Genomic DNA, 17,068 nt, shown 5'->3' with positions numbered 1-17,068 from the left:
GAGAAGGCGGACATCTCTACAGCTGATATCTCCAACATTGGATAACTCACACCCCAACGATCTAAATGGATAAACAGCACTACAGATGAGAGGAAAATATGTATTTTTGATTTTGGGGTGAACTGTCCCTTTAATGTCATTCAAGGACCCTGAGGATTATTCTGAAAAAGCTGTCTTTATCCGGACCAAAACCAGAACACATACAATCCTGGCTGTCGGATGTGAAGTGGCTGCTCTGCTCTCCTGACAATGTTTCAAATCGACCGTGTGTCAATATTGTAAAACTTCACATGTTCAACCTGAACTGTTAAAAACTGCATGTTTTATCACAAACTTGTGCTGTCGAGGTGTCGGAGCAGGTGATTAGACGCTGCAGGTAGATAACTGATAATAATTTGGCCCCTGTGAAGTCAATTTGTAAGTTCTCATTGGCATAATATTCAAAAGACACAAGCAGAATAATGAGTACAGATGGGACACTTATTTTTGCAACGCGCATTGAAAAGCACACGAACAGTTTCACAGAGAGGATTTCTTTTTTGTTTTTTATTTTGAAGGAAGGTAAACTCACCTGAAAATACCTTTAAAGCACGACTGTTTTAGCAGGTTGTTTGCACCTTATAAATCAAACTTATCGGGACATTACTTGTTGGTACCAAAATAAATGAGATTCAAGCATCAGTCCAGATCTCACAAATGAAGTCGGAACGCAGCAAAACAATTGTAATTTGTGTGAAAATCTCCTTGTAATGATTCATCTGCAGCCAGAAACCTCTAGAAAACCACAGCACAACATGTGAACACCTCTTCTGTCAGGATTAATGTTAGTAAAGTGTAGCAGAGGCACATTTAGAGTTAATTTAATCTTGCAGATGTTCCATTTTAGCACATTTTAGCACATCTGTGCAACCTTTCACTCGAGGTATCCCCTCCATCTGAATACAACTGTCTTTGGCCTTAAATCTGTAGAGTCTCAGCTTTTACATGGCATTTACATGAAATACTATGATCACTAGTACTCTTTAGTGGGCATGCACCATTTCTGTTGCTTTTGCTTCAGTTGCTTGGTGCTGGAACTGTGTTTTGTTTAGGTAAAATGTTTCTGATGTGCTTAAAACTGAGCTTCCTCCCATTAGGTGATAGACCAACGTACCTGCTGTTGAACTTCTCAGGATGCTTCTCCCTCATGACATGGAAACGATGTGCGATGGAGGCATCCTGAAAGAGAGAGTCGAGTTGTTTAACTCAGGTGCTGTGAACAATGTCGAGTTTTTATTTAGTCTTGTTAACATTAGTTTGTAAAAATCGAGCCAAGTTATTCTCATCTCTTCAAACTTCAAACCTCCTCTGAATGTCTTCCTCCTCCTGAATGTGAGGTCAGTACGATGAGGACAAAATAAAACTTAAGCGCTCCTGTTGTACTTTATAAATATGATGATATGCGACCGAACCGAACCGTTACTTTAAATATTGCCTTTACATCCGAGACGGCTTCTTCCTCATTAACTAACTTTCCCAACTTCTCGAACAGTGCAGTTACACCTCGCTCGTCCCTCGTGTGCGTGACTATGAGGTGAAAGGAGCTGAGCGGTGGAGGTGGAGGTGGCGGCGGGGTTTGAGCCCGGGATGGAGGAGGTATTGACAGAAGCTCTGATGAACAGCACGCTGCCTCCTCACAGGCTAATTAATTAAACACACATTGTGAGTAATCACAGCTCCCAGCTAACCTACAGAATGCTGCCGACACCCCGGCAGCCTCCCTCTCTCTCTCTCTCTCTCTTTATCTATATGTCACTCTCGACCTTCCTCTCACCCTCTCTAATCTCCCCCCTCTCTCCCCCCGTGTCTCCCTCTGTGGCCTGGGGCAAAAAGTGGAGCTTCGTTGGAGTTCATGGTGTCGAGGCGATACAGTTCATGTTACATATGTTAGCGTGGTGTGACTGACAGAGACGCTTCACTGGTATATTAACACCATCTCAGTCAGGCAGGACTGTTATCTGGTATTAAAGCGTCAACTTACAGTCTATATAGTGAGTAAAACTTTTACACATTATCTCATCCATGGACATTTGTACCAAAATCTCAAGCCGTATAGTGTTTTTTCGGTAGCCCCTCCAAATTTTGTCACATTTGAGTTTTTTAATCTCTATTGCTGAAACACATACTCCCTCTGGCAGAAATACTGTCATCATCACTGGAGAAAAAAGCAGGTGTATTGGATTAAGAGCAGTGGACTTTGAGACAATCGTGACCCACAGCGTCTTTTGAACCATCCTGACCAACCGGACCAAGCGAGGAAAAGAGTCTACAGCTGGACTCTGTGTTTGTAACATCGATGCTCGGTGCTCACACACAGCCAAAGTTCATGGACAGCGTTTCCCTGATGTCGAACTTTTTTGAGATGCCAAATACATTATCATCCCCATCTTGTTGCCACTGCTTACATGTATGTCTATTTGTATATTAATAACTGTATATAAGTTCTGTAATCTGTGTAGCATGAAGGACTTTATGAACTTCAGTTTCGTTACGCAACCCTGTGTTGTATAACGACAAATAAATGACCTTGTACCTTGAATGTTTATTCGCTCCCGACAGCCAGATTGTGTCTGTGTGTTTGAGTTTAAGTCAACCTCTGACTGAACTCAGCACTCACCACAGACTCTGGTTCTTTTTCTTTCATATGCGAAAATTTGTGAAACTCAATTTATTTAAAATTCACATGTAACAATTTAAGAAGGGAAAACGTATTTCTTTTCAAAGATACCTTCAACAAATGTTCGTCAGCCTGTCTGTATGTGATGACTTCTGAAAGAGGCATTTAATATACACAAGTGATTCACCTGAAAGCTGAATGTATATGAGGTCAGCTGTGTCATAAAGTCTGCAGAGGACCTCGAGAACAGATCTTAAAGTCTCTAGTGATGAGCTACACAGGGAGGAACAGCACTGAGATTTCCTTTAATTTACACTTCTAAGTCGGTGTCAGCAGAAAAATGCTGGCAAGGCCTTTGTGAAAAACAAACCAAACTCCTGACAAACTTGTCTGGCTCAGGAAACATCTCGAGAAAAGAGTGGGAGAAAAGTTGCTGTAAACTTTTTGAGGCTTGTTCCTCTCCCCCCTCTTCCACTGAAGCAATCTGTTTTGACCCGCTCCATTTTGAGTGGCACTATTGAAACAGCACGTACAGGGAGGACCCCCTGCTAGCTCTCTGTACAGAAATTTAGGAGAAGCCAAAAGAGAAAAAATCAATGGAGCTTCTCTTGATGTCTCTTCAAGACGCTGTAAGCACAAGACCAAAAGAATTCCTCAAGATCCCCGCAGACTCACCTCACGCTTCCAACGCGAGCCAGAAAGGTGCGATGATGGATATATCTGAGAGAGTGTAACTTGATTTTCTTACAAACAGGACAATAGCTGCAAACAAGAGAGCAAAAGCGAGGAGAGGTTGTCTCCCCTTTGGTTTGGGCTCTATTATCTGAGATCTGTACAAGTGGAGCTGCAGCTTTTGCAACAGTAAACAGCGATTTCAAGCAACCAGGAGTGGATAAAGGCCTTTTGTCACCCTGCACTGATGCAGCCTTTGTAATGCTTTAAGATGCATCAGTGTAGCGGCCTAACGCTAACGGCGCCATGTAACGGAAATCAGCATCACAAAGGATGAAATATATTGAAATATTTACATTTTAAGGACATTTGTTCAATATGGATTTGCAGATATGCAATTAATGACTCTCTTTCCACATATAAAAGAATACCCGGAACTTATTTTCTTTGTTTTTTGTTAAAAACGACTAACTTTTTGGCTGACAGTCTTCTTAAAACAAAACTCATCTCACATTATCAGGCTTTTACCTGTGTGTGGACATTCATCACAACTGTTCAGACAAAAAAATATTTTTTAACCTCTCAGATTGTTTGATTTAAAGGATTTCTAGCAGCCTGTTACAACTTCTAGTATTTCAATTAATTTAGACATTTGAGAAAGTTATAAAAAATTCTTATTTTTACATCAATTGAATTATTTTGTGACTCGCCGTATTTATCTCAGGACCTCTTTGCGTTCCTGTATTTTTTAAAACTATAACGCAAAATGATCACATCAACATGTTAAGATGTCTAAACGTCTAAAACTACACAATATTTGTCTTGAATTACTGCAATTTGGCCCAAATTCTCATCTATGTGTTGACAAAACATCGAAATGACTGTCCCCTGATAGTTTCTCCTCACTAAAGAATATATCAAACTTTGTCCAGTCAGGCCGATGTTTCACAGGTCGAGACGTAACTTTGAACGCGGTCGAAATGTCCTTAAACTGCTGATGAAGATCATGTGAGCAGCCTCAGAATATCTACTAAATTGACCTTGTGGTGAGACAGTTCACTCAGCTGCTACACTATATTTTTAAAAAAAACACCGAAAACTTAACTCTCACCTGGAGCCTGATTGTGTATCAGAAAACAAACCAATGAAACCTAAATAAAACGACACAACACAGACGGCGTCAACACTTTTAGGGACACGTTCACATCTGGCGGCGGCGGCGGGACGTCGTCAGCTCACTCACTCTCTCTCTCCCCCTAGCTGCCCTCAAATAATTACCAATGTAAAAATCTGGCACCCAAATTAATACAGGACATGTGTAATGTCCTCTCATAGCTCAAAGTTTAGTCCAATTATGAGTGGGCCCCAGCGGTTTGATGTGCCTTTCACTACGGGGGAGAGTAATGGCTTTGACAGGAGCGCCGGGGTCATTAGGGCGACTGACTGCATTATGGTAGTGGAGCGCGCTCAGTGATTAGTTCTGTCTCTCACCCCTGGCCCTGATTGAGATCATTACACTTCACGTCACTTCCACATCCTCCCAAAGGGATGGCGTCATTAATTCTCGACCCAACCGGGCCGTGGCAGAAGGTTGGGTCGGAGAAATTTACCAAAAAAAAAAAAGATCTTTTTTGGGAAGAATCACCTGGAAAATGAAGTTGTGCCAAGAATATTTCTGTTCTGTGCGAGCGGCTGACAGTCAGACAAATCTGAATTTAAAAGGACTTCTGTTTGAATGACTGGGAGGCGACGCTCGGTGTCCGCGGCGGCTGCTACTGCTGATCTTTTTATTTCCAACAATGTCATTACAGAAACAATCTGCTCTTCATCTGCATAATCTCTAAAGGTAATTATTAGCTTGACTTGTCACATAATCTTTATTGTAATTTTTATTTTTTTTTTACGTTCAACGGAAAGCAAAAAAAAAAAAAAGAAATCTGTCACAAAATATTATATCACACTCAAATCCATAGAGAGCTCAAAGTCGTCTTAATCCCCCACAAACAACTTCATTTGTCATCATCACGCCTGCTGGGTGCTAATCCCGCTAACAAACACGAGAAGGAGTTATAATGACTTCATGAGCCGGGCAGGACGAAGATGCTTTCTTTTAATGTTCTCACTGCAACAAGGAAGCAACTAGTTTCATCTGAGCAGCGTCATTTTTCGGGTACTTTAGCTTTAGTTAACAGCCTGGATTGAAGAGTTTTATAAGGAAAGACAGGGTGTGTGAAATGAAAAGTGTTTCTTAAATAAATGCATTTTTTGACATGGAGAGAATCAATCACACCAGATCTTGACTCATCTTCTGTCACCTTCTTCTCACCTTTCAGATCTAAAGATTCGTACTCCTGTTCTGGTTTTTCACCCTGATTACATCTTTCTAAAACCTCAACACTTCTGTATTTGTTTTTGTTTTTTTTAGCAAGCTTTGCTGATGTTCTGCTGATTTTCTCGTTGCCCCAAAGTCCCAATTAAATGTTCCCCTCAGAGTTTTACTGTAAACAAACAAACAAACGTATGTTTACTTTCTCAACGGATTAATTGTTTGTAGCCTTGAGCCATCATAAATGTGGCGAATACATTTCACTCCTCATAACACTTCTGCAAAGCTGATTTGTTATGATGATTCTACACCTGCAGAGTTTATATTCATGTACAACCCTGACTCTGAATAAAGCTGTGACACTGTGTGAAAACATAAAACTGAATGTGTTCAAATATAAATTTACAGGTAAAATGTGTAGACGATGGCCAGCATTCGAAGGTGGCTTCAAAAACACAGGGGGCAGCATATTACCAGAGTAACCGACTCCCTCAACTGCTGCTCATGGCTAGCAATCCTTAGCTGTAGCTAGCTACCGCTAATCAGCTCATGGCTCAGTTAGCCGTGGAGCCAGTGGCACAAGAGTTTGTCTGTCACAGGAGGAGTCACCACAGGCGACGGGGCCCAAGCTCAACTGGATTTGGCTGTGACAGTGTAAATGGCTGGACACCAGACTGGGACTGAACACAGCCTCCAAGACGGACTGAGGTCAGTCTGACAACAGGGGATACAGCACAGAGGTGATTTACAGCAGCTCGGACCAAGACTATGACCACAAGGACGAGAAAACACAGCAGGCAGGGATCGGAGAGGTGTGCGGCGGGAGAGAGTCGGACATCAGCAGCTGGAAGATTTTCACATCTTACTTTGTGAACGGAGGATTTATTTCGACCAAACCAGAGATGAATGTGGAAAAACAAACAAACACTGTGTTGGTGAGTTTGAATGAAGTGTGTTTTGTGATGAGGTGTCTACAGCGTCTGTCTGTCAGGTCAGGCTATTATCCTGCTGATGTTGTGTCGTCTGAACCTGGAATTACACTTCGAGTCTCATCATGTATTTAAAAACAAAGGTTGAAAACCTGAATATGAAGGACCTCGTCAGTCACACAGTCTATAAATGGATCACTGAATGGGCCTACCGAACACAGGCCCGGGGAGGAGGGACAGAGACTTTGCACAAGGAGGTGCAAAGTGACCACAGCAGACACAAAATGACCGTACGATTACGCAACATGTCCACAAAGAGACACAAAACTAGAGAAAGATGCAGAATAACCACCAAGTCTGTGTGTCGTGCTCCTGGACGGTGGCAGGGCAGCAAACACAACATATACTGTGGACTACACATCCACCCCAACATTAAAATACCCTCAAAATGTCCCCTCAGATGTGCTGATACCAAAAATATAAGTAAAACAAAAAAACTGCCATGTTACAACAATCAATTTCCTCCTACAGACACTGTGACCGGTGACTCATAATCCATCCATGACACCATCAACACATGTAGGAAACATGCTCCTCGCTAACAACAACCCCGACTGGTGTCAGGAACTTGCTGGGGAACGCAAAAGCAGCCCGATCGCACACTTGTTGGGCCTTCACACGGTACCGCTGTAGCCGCAGTAGCCCCGACATCCATGTGCGTAGGAATACGGATGTTGTACGGTTGAGGGTATGTAGTGCCAAAAAGAAAGGCTGTTTCACGGCGACGTAAAGCACCAAAAATATTCAATGGATGTATATATTTTAAGGTAGGAAATTCCTGACGGTGCTGAGCGCTGCCTCTCCACACCGGTGGCTACATGACGGTCATCTACTGCAGGTAACACACTGACTAGTACCTCATACAACCCCACATCAAAAGACTCGAACTATCCCTTTAATGCTTTATGACTGTTATCCCTCTTATCATCTCCTGGTTTTAGCCTGGTTGTACTGACACATTTGAGGCCATATACGCAGAGATTAGAGACTATTTCAGAATAAAAAGTTGTTTTTTTTAAAGCAGCACACTTTATATGCTGAAGAGAAATGCAGACATGATCATTTAATACATTTTTTATTTGCCGGCCTTTATTAAACCCATGTTTTACGCTGGATTTTGACTTAAACATCCGCACTTCTTAAATGAGCTTCCAAGCTCCGACTCCTTTCCTTTGTGTCACAAACTTTCTTTACCGTGAGTCGTTTCTGCGGTTTTTAAAACGCCGTTTAAATAAAGTTGAGTTGACAGAAGAAGCGCTGACCCACACCCAGCCACAAAGGTTTGTCACAAAAGATGAAGACGCATGTGTTTACGTGTCTTTTTGACATTTACACTGGGAAATTAATGCAGATGAAACATTAGGATGAATGTTTAGAGATTTATTCCACAGTGTCACCACTTCCCCCTGAACACATCACCATATGTTGAGCACTGCAGACAGATTACAGCCGCTGCTCTCCTCTATCACAATGTTAACAAGACCTGTCCTCTAATATCCTCTAACATCGTCATTAGGGGCCCAGGCTGGAGGTGTTATTCAACTAACATTTGTAAGGCCATGCATCACTTATGTCCCTGCCACAGTCTGTACGAATCTCACAACACCGAGTGGCTCCCTCCTCTACCACCTGCAAATGTCAATTACCATATTTCCCCCCTGACATTTATCAGTAATGGCTAACATGAGCTACGTGAAATAAGTGTCATTACGGTGGAGATGGACAGGAGGGGGGGTTGCTGACGGCCGCCTGACGCCGCGCAGACACACGACGAGGCTTGTTTATCAATCAGAGACGGTTCAGGTTTAAGCACATCTCAATAAAGGCCCTAACCACGACGTGCTTCAAAACAAATAAATTGACTGATTGTGCTGTAACTGCAGCCACCGCGTATTGTTTTTGTCTTTATTCAACCTTTAATAACAGAACCAAGAATTACCGACAGGAGGGATTTGTAAAAATACGTCTGTGTCTTGTGTCTCTGTCGTGTTTAGGTTTGTATTTGGGGTTTTTAAGCTGTTTACTGGCACCTTTTCTGTTCTGTGACTGAGACTCTTTGTCACCACCGGCAAATTTAACTTCGGTGTGGAAGAGATTCGTTAAAAAGGTGCCACTCGAGCTGCATCGCTCCAGTCACTCACTGTTCTGCGTGACACCAGCCTGCTTTTAAACAAAGAAGCTCGGCCCATTCACCAGAGTAAAGCGTCCGACTCACCACTCCGATGGAGAAGTAGTTGTTGACGATACTGTAAGGCACCGGGTCTCCTCGCTCGTCCTTGTCTGTGGGTGTGACATCAATCTTCCAGCGATCCAGCATCACCTCCGAACTGTTCTCGATGTCCCGCATTATCTTCAGGAGGCTCTCGCCCTCGTAGCCTCGGGTGGAGAGAAAAAAAAACAGGAGATGTGTTAAAGTGGGTCGAGAACAGCTTGTGATACTTGGATGATGCTTAACATGCGAGTGCAAACTGCCTCTGACTTCCTGGTTTATTGATTTACAAGGCTGATACTGGCTGTTTGTTAAATATCAGACTCATGTTGATTATTTACTTCTACTGATGGAGCACGAGTGACGACTGATACACGTTATTATAAAACTGTTTGAATAATCTGTTTCACAGGAGTTTTATGATGCGACCAACGTATAAGGAGATTTTCTAACCTGACGAGATGAATGATATTGTGAAATATTTGTAATATCTGACAATGGTTACAGAAATATTGGCTTTGAAAACTGATCTGTTAACTTGTGCACCACATATTTTCAGTTTGGGTCTCAAACCTCTTGTGCTTTATTTTGGGAAGTGATTAAACTATGAGTTAATCCACAGAAAAATTAATCTACAGCTAATCCAAACTACAAAAATCAATACTACTACTATCAATACAGCTTGTTCTCTTTTTAACATGATCGTACACTGAATATCTTCAAGTTTGGGTCGGATAAAAGTCACCATGGACGGTGAGAAACTGTGGAAATCACTATTTTCTGACATTTTATAGACATTAATTTATTTTGTTGGCGGTAAAGGTAAAGGTAAAGGTTAATAGATTAAACCCTTTTGATTACAGCTAGATCACTTCACAAAAGGCTAAGGTTTCTGTCTTCTGTGTCATCATCTTGTCCGTTTTTTTGGTGACGTTAGCGCAACTCAAAAACTGGTGACAACGTGAGATGGAGCAGTGAAGTGAATCCAGAGGAGCAGGATCAAAGCTTTCGTGTGTGTTTTTAGCAGAATTAGATTTTTTCTTTTCCTTTTTTTTTATTATTTATGACCATTTTTAGACTTTTATCAGTTATTATGGTTCATTGACATATAAATAATTTGATGATACTCCAAGAAACATCACAATAAGCAGAAATACCAAAGTACATGTAGTAACTGGTGGATCATCTCTCTTGCATGTCAAGTCATCGATAATGAAAATAATTGTTATTTGCGCCCCTTCTTTAAGTAGTCTATAATTACTCCTTGATCTTCCATATATTTTATAATCATGATGATTACGCCGGGTTATATCACAGTATACTTAAACATTTAACCATGAATGTGATGAGGTGAAGTGAGGCCATGCATTTCACCGCAATGTGTCTATTTTCTGTCAGTACCTCCTCCCCATCGCAGACATCTTGCCAGGTCGTTGCCCGTGCCAAGAGGAAGTATGCACACGGGGGGGTTCCTGTCCAGGTTGGCCTTATCTGGAGCAGCGGGGACAAATATCACAACACGGAGCAAAACAAGAAAACAAACTCACCGCAAGAGAAAACTTGCAAAGGAAAGCATCAAATCCATTTTGCAGCCCTGCTTGTAAAACTACAAGTCAATATGACTGCTGAGTTGTACAGTCTATTTCAAGAGACGCATTTTGCCTGACAGTTATTACCTCTCTTTGTTTTGATTGATAAAAAATTGAGGCAATTTTTGAGAGCCAGAACAAGTAACACGTCTTGGAGACCAAATAGAGGCCAGGTGATTCTGTTTTTTTCTCAAATGATGACCAGTATGTTGTTTTTCCAACTCACATAATCATCCCATTTTACCACCCCTGAATACGCAGACTCGGATATAATTAAAGTGTTTACACTGTATACAAACCATAAAATACACCTCACCATTTCAGGCAGAACAACAGGGGTGATGCGGTCTTTGAAAACTAATAAAAAAACAAATGCAATTTTGCCAAAAAAAGAAATAAAGTATTTAAGTTTACTCTGTTGTACGTGATCAGACGGGAAGGACAGAGCGAGTGAATAAACCGGAGCAGCAGGAGGTTTGACAGGGTGGAATAATTCAGTCTATGGAAGGTGAAGAGGGACAAATTCTTGATAATGTAAAATATTATGACATGTACAGTGTAGTTGTGTACCTATGAAGTCGAGGATCCAGCCCACGGTGCCGTCGCCTCCGCAGGCCAGAACTCTGAAATCAGGAACGTCTCTGAAGAAGTTCAGCCTGTAGAGAACGAACACACGTCAGCGCAGCAGCAGAACTTACCTTCACTCTGTATTTTATTGTTTATTAGACATTTAAAGGCAGTTTATCTACATACAAATGCTTTACGCTTATTTTAATTGCTCTGCTGAACCTTTTAATGTTTAGTTCTTTATTATGATGTTGAAATTTATCACACGATATGCAGATTTTTTACTTTAATAGGGGTAATACTTCTACTCCACTGCATTTCAGAGGGAAATATTGTACTTTATACTCCACTAATTTACTTTGCTTGCTTCAATTTAAAACATTTGCTAATCTTATAAAAGTCCACAAGTTGTTGTTCCAACAAAGAGACCTTTTCTCCGCTGAACTGTTCATGTATTTTCATTTAAACTGAAGTTATTCGAGGCTTAAATAAGTAATAAATAACAAATATGAGAGCTGCGACCATTAATTGATAAGTTGTCAGCTATTAAGGCTCATTAACATATATTTTGATAATTGATTAATCAGTTTGAGTAATTTCAGTGTTAAAAAAAGTAAAAAATACAGTGTCGCTCTTTTAAGCTCTGATAATCGTTAATCGATCGGTCATAATTCTCTGACTTTAGCTTGTTAAATGTGAATATTTTCTGATTTCTTTACTCCTCTAAGCTGTAACGAACGCTGATCGACATTTTTCAGTTTTCTGACATTTTAAAAGACGATTAATCAAGAAAATAATCTCCAGATGAATCAACAATGAAAATGTTCCTCCCCATCGTCCTGAGTAGGATGTTAACACGTCTCATGTTGTCTCATGTCATATTTTATTTCAATCTACTTCTGAAAAGTGATTTTAACATGACAGATTGTTTGGTCTTCAAAGAAGTGAATGGTAGCTGAGACATGTGAGACGAGCTGGGAGCGGATCACGAGCAGCATATTTTTGAGCTCCCCCTCTAATCCCACAAAATAACACATGTCGCATTGACAATTACTCATTCAGCGAGCTAGCCTGCCTGTTCGAGGGCTAATTGGATCATGACAGGCAATGTTCAGTCCAACTTCTTCCGTTCCTTCACAATAACAAAGCCCTAACTGAATGAGCCAGCCTCCGAGCCTCGTATGGCGGGTAAATGATTCGCTCAATTACTCTCCAACTGGGACCACAAACCATATTAGACGCAAAACAGACGGCCGCGAACATGAAAGGCAACTTTGGGGATATTTAAATACCAAGAAACAAACACTTCATTTGCTGTAATTGCATTAGCGAGGCAGCTAATTGACAGCAGTGCGCGCTGCTGCCTCGGCCTGCCGCGTCCGACGGTGACCGTTCACCTCGCTAATGTGTGCGGCGGTGCGCACACTTGACAAAATATTAACAAGGTTACGGCGGGGCAAGGTCATCTGGGAAGTTGTCAGCTGTGGGGAGAAGCTCTGGGTTCAGCAGAGAGGGATGCAGGTGATGTTTGAGGCCACGTGCGGGAACATCAATACAATAAAAAAAAAAAACAGCGGACACAAGGTCAGCTCCAAAAAACTCCGGGAGCTGCGTCTGCACAATCTGCGAGCTGTCCTCCACACGGGCGGCCCGAACCTGCGTGTGCCGCTGTGTATTTATTTTTTATAAGCCCCCAAAGATTCTGTTTTCAGATCTAATCAAAGCCAAACAAGGTGGCAGCACGGGCGGCGAGGCATTCCTGTGTGTTTTAACAGCAAAGTGAAGGAGCCTCGTGCATGTAAATGATCCAGTCATCGTCTTAATCACAGGTGTGAACCATAGGAAACCCGCCGCCGGCCGCACCTGCAGCCTGCAGCGAGCCCCCTCGTCTGTATGCGTGATCACATGTGGTATGGCGAGAGCGTCACCCCTTCTCTATCCGCCAGTCATCTGTGTCACCGGCGCTCCGTTTCACATATGCATGCGGAGCCGCGGCTCGTCTGAGGCTACGGCATGATACCGTCGTCTCCAGGATTCGTTATGTGTGAACTCACCTCATTTGTGTCTGAGCTGCGTGAGGGAAGTGAGTGAAGGCTCTAATGCTAAAGGACTCTCCTGCATGTGATGGTGGGTATTATACCAGAGCAACAACAGCCTGTTTGTAAACAGAGGATCATTAGACGACACTGTATCTTTCTTTCTTTCTTTCTTTCTTTCTTTCTCTCTTTCTTTCTTTCTTTCTTTCTTTCTTTCGATTTGAACAACAATTAACATCATAATTAAGCATTTTAAATGTCTAAAATTGCTGCAAAGTCGAACCTGATGCGAGGAGATCGCATCGTCAATCAAAATATGTTTTTTTTTTTTTTTAAACAAAACATTTCTCACCCTGCTTCATAAAAATGTTACAATTATGTAAAAGTTTGTTTTGCAGTGCATTTCTTCACTGTCGTGTTCATCTGATATATAATTTGAATATAAAAATAACGTATTTTACGTGAAAAATTATAAAAGTGGTCAAAATGTACCTTGTTTTGATCCCTTCATGCAAGTTTTCAAGTTATTTGCCAGTGAGCTGTAATGTTTTATATTAAGGTTAACTATTAACTAATATTAACTAACGCTTATAACAAGGGCCTTAATGTAAAGTGTTAACATTAATTTGAAATCACATCTGCTGTATTTTCTAAAATGGACATCATGTCTCTGACCAGCTTAAAGGGCAAGTCCACAGATTTTCAGTTTGTGTTAAAACAGTGTGTTTCATGCACGTTTGTCCGGATGAGACTGACCATTAGGAGATCTCTTCCCAGCAGCAACCTTTAAAGTTACCGTCGTTTTTATCACTAAATCTTGTCTTTGTGTTTCAGTGCTGACAGACTGTAACACAAAGAGCGAGTCCGGCAAAAACAAGTCGGTACATTTGGAAGATACTCACTTGATTTGTCTATTTCAGACTGCTGAAGCATGCTCATATTACCTTTACCAAACCTTTTACTCGCCAGACGAGCTGTACAGTGTCAAGCCGTTTGTTCTGTTGTACACATCTACTTCAGTTGTTAAGGAGACGACAAAACTTCCCCTGACTTTCCATCAGCATGAGGCTGAGCAGATAATGACTGGATTTATATTTTTGAGTGAACTTCCTTTAATGTCTAATATGAACAGGAGGGATGATTATAGCAAGCAGAACCTGTTTAAATGTCTATCTGGGCACCTGACTATTGTTCAGACACACAATGACCAACTTACCCCGGCATGGGTCCGTTCTTGGCCAGGTTGTAGACTTGTCTCGGGTTCAGAAGATACTGGAACTTTCTGTAAATCCTACAGGAGTGAAAATAAAGAGAGGAAACATCAGAAAACAACATCCAACAACAACAACAACAACAACAACAACAACAACCAGAACAAGTCTTTTCCTTTTCTGCAAACCACAGAGATGTTCAGATGTGCACGAGTCATAAACAAGCATGATCAGTGTCCCATCATGTTCACATTACATGTTCTGTTTATGAGCTGACTGTCAGAGCCGTGTTAGATTTCTGTCAAGCAGAGGTGACGAGCAACAAACTTCAACGTTGTACTTAAGTAGATTTTTCAGGTATCTGTACTTTACTTGAGTATTTATTTCTCTACCGTTTGACATTTTAACACAAATATCTGAACTTTCTCCTCCTCACATTTTCAAAACAGGCTCTTTACTTTAGTTTGAATGAATTTAAGGGGAATTATGGATTATTTTTATTTTGTGTCACTGCACGTCCCAACATCACAGGACTGATTTTAATCAGTGCACATCAGACGCACGGCGGATGTAGCGAGACGAAACAATGTAAACAGACGTAAGAAGACAGGTTTCAGGCTCGGTTCAGTTATCTTTGCACAGAAATGGCCCGAGGAAATGTCCTTCAGGAGGACACTTCTTACTTTTTTTACACAAGTATCTGTACTTCTACTTGAGTAAAGAACGTGTGTACTTTGTTTACTCTGCTGTCAAACCAGAGACGACTGTTACATCCTCACAAGTGCTGAAGTGCAGTCTCCAGCACCTCAACATGTGTGAGGCTGTAACCACTGAATATGTTAACGAGATTTCAGGACCATTTCCTGTGTTTGTGTCGACCTAAACAGGGATTTTAAGACAAAACCTGATCTTTTTCTAACTCTAACCAACTGATTTTTGTGTCTACACCTAAAATTGATAATATAGAAACTCAAAGAAAATATCTGTAGTTTGCAGAAACACTGAGGCCTTAAAAGCTGGATTGAGCGTTGACACGGACCGACGTCCAATCAGAGCGTGACGAGGCAGTGGACTGGGCAGCGGGGTGGGACATACCCAAAGTCCCCTTGAGGAGAAAACCATTAGAAAGACTAATTCATTTTAATTCCAATTTCATTATATCAACTGGCTGAAGTCATATTTTGATCTCATAATTTAAACAAATGAGGGCCGGCGTAATAAGGAGTGAATGAATATGTTTCAGTAATAACCCAATTAGCCCTGGGTTAAAGAAGGGGGACCAGCCAGGGACGTGACAGCCGGGGGGGGAGTCTGTGAGGAGGAGACGGTGTGTGAGCGGGAGGGGTGGTGTGATGTGATGTGACGGCGAAGGCGGCGGTCTGCGTTTTAGGTTAACGTTACCGTGTTTTTATTTGACTAAGTAAGCCCAAAGCTCCCTGCAGCCAGAGGCCACGCCGCTGCCTCCCCTCTGCGGCTGAGGAGGAGGAGCGGGGGCTTCAGAGGCCTCTTGTAGCATGTTGAGACAGATTGTGTACTTACCTCTCTCCCTGCTTCCCCCCGCTCTTCGGATTGACAAACACTAGCAGAGGATGAGTGCCCTCTATTGTTGTGATCTGAATGGGAGATGTCAAAACAAACCGTCGGTGTTTGGAGACAGGAATTCACTTTCAAGCCATATCCCTCAGACATTTTATGGAGTGTATAGACAGCACATCCAAGCCACGCCAGTCATCATCTGCTTCATTTTATAGATTCCCCCCGTTTCATTGCAGAGATGCACACGCGGCACGACCTTCCCCTATGGAGAAGTGTGGGCGCTCGCCAGTACTTTACCTGAGTCCAAATTTAATCTAGTGTTAATTATAATATCTAATTATAAAGGAGAGCAGTGATGAAGCCACAGAAAATGTTCTTAAAGGCAAAATAAATCACGTAAATGTTCCCTTTAAGTTCATTTTTTGGTCAAATGATGTACTGGAGTGTGTTCACAGGGTGAGGCTGGAGACTAAAACCAGCAACCTGCTCGTCCAAGGACCGGATCAGAGTACTGTAGTCAGACAAATGTAATCTAATCTGATTACTTTTGGATAACTTGCTGCACCTTTGACTGAAAAACACGACTCAGCCGTTCTCTTTAAGCAAATCACGTTTATCAGCTGGTGAAATCATTTTTCTCTTACAGAAACATTAATGGCACAAACAGGTGGACTGAGTGTGTTTTACAACATGTTGCATTAGTTTCTTTATGACATAAACTTTACTTTTGACTTTTAACTGCACTCAACATAAACCCTCTTGTGTTTGTAATATCCTCCTGAATTAAAGGCTGTTTTGGACTCCGACACTCCCCCACTACTGAGATCTTCTCGAGTCATCTTAAAACAAACTTTCACTCGTTGGCCTTTAACTGTCCATTATTGTTTATCAGCCCTGGTCCCCTGAAGCCTCTTTGGGGCTGTTGCTGTTATAATATGGTGGCAACATATTATCAATACTTATATCAGTGCCATTGTTGTTTATATTACTGCTGCTATAATAACAGTAATGACATATTATTTTGTATTTTTCTCATCATTGTATCTTCACTCTCTTTTGTTTGTGTCCTTTTGTTTTTTAATGTGGTCTTCCTCTGTGTGCTGTAAAGCTTTGGGTGGACTGTGCTGTGTGTGAAGAGCTTCATGAATAAAGTGAGTTGAGCTGGAGCGACTGCTGCCACTTGAACCTTCACATCTTGACTCAAGAACATTATTTTCTCCCGACAGGTCCGCAGAAGTGGAGCACTTGTCTACGAGAGTATTTTAGAGTATGCCAGG

General features: G+C 41.7%; 1 protein-coding gene across 1 annotated transcript in view; it reads right to left on the bottom strand.

Annotated features, from left to right (window-relative positions):
• dgkb (diacylglycerol kinase, beta) overlaps positions 1–17,068 on the bottom strand; it is a 75,541-nt gene that overhangs the window by 27,365 nt on the left and 31,108 nt on the right. Inside the window, exons 15-20 of the mRNA XM_084358237.1 lie at positions 15,795–15,868; positions 14,261–14,335; positions 11,012–11,097; positions 10,254–10,343; positions 8,859–9,019; positions 1,154–1,218 (exon numbers count right to left, since the gene is read on the bottom strand). Coding sequence (XP_084214363.1) covers positions 1,154–1,218; positions 8,859–9,019; positions 10,254–10,343; positions 11,012–11,097; positions 14,261–14,335; positions 15,795–15,868 — 551 coding nt within the window. The remainder of the gene's footprint in view (positions 1–1,153; positions 1,219–8,858; positions 9,020–10,253; positions 10,344–11,011; positions 11,098–14,260; positions 14,336–15,794; positions 15,869–17,068) is intronic.

The sequence above is a fragment of the Pagrus pagrus genome (genome assembly GCF_965226575.1).
Source record: "Pagrus pagrus genome assembly, chromosome: 7".
Classification (NCBI taxonomy): domain Eukaryota; kingdom Metazoa; phylum Chordata; class Actinopteri; order Spariformes; family Sparidae; genus Pagrus; species Pagrus pagrus.
The sequence above is the reverse complement of the archived record's forward strand: the minus strand, read 5'-3'. Positions and strand labels throughout refer to the sequence as shown.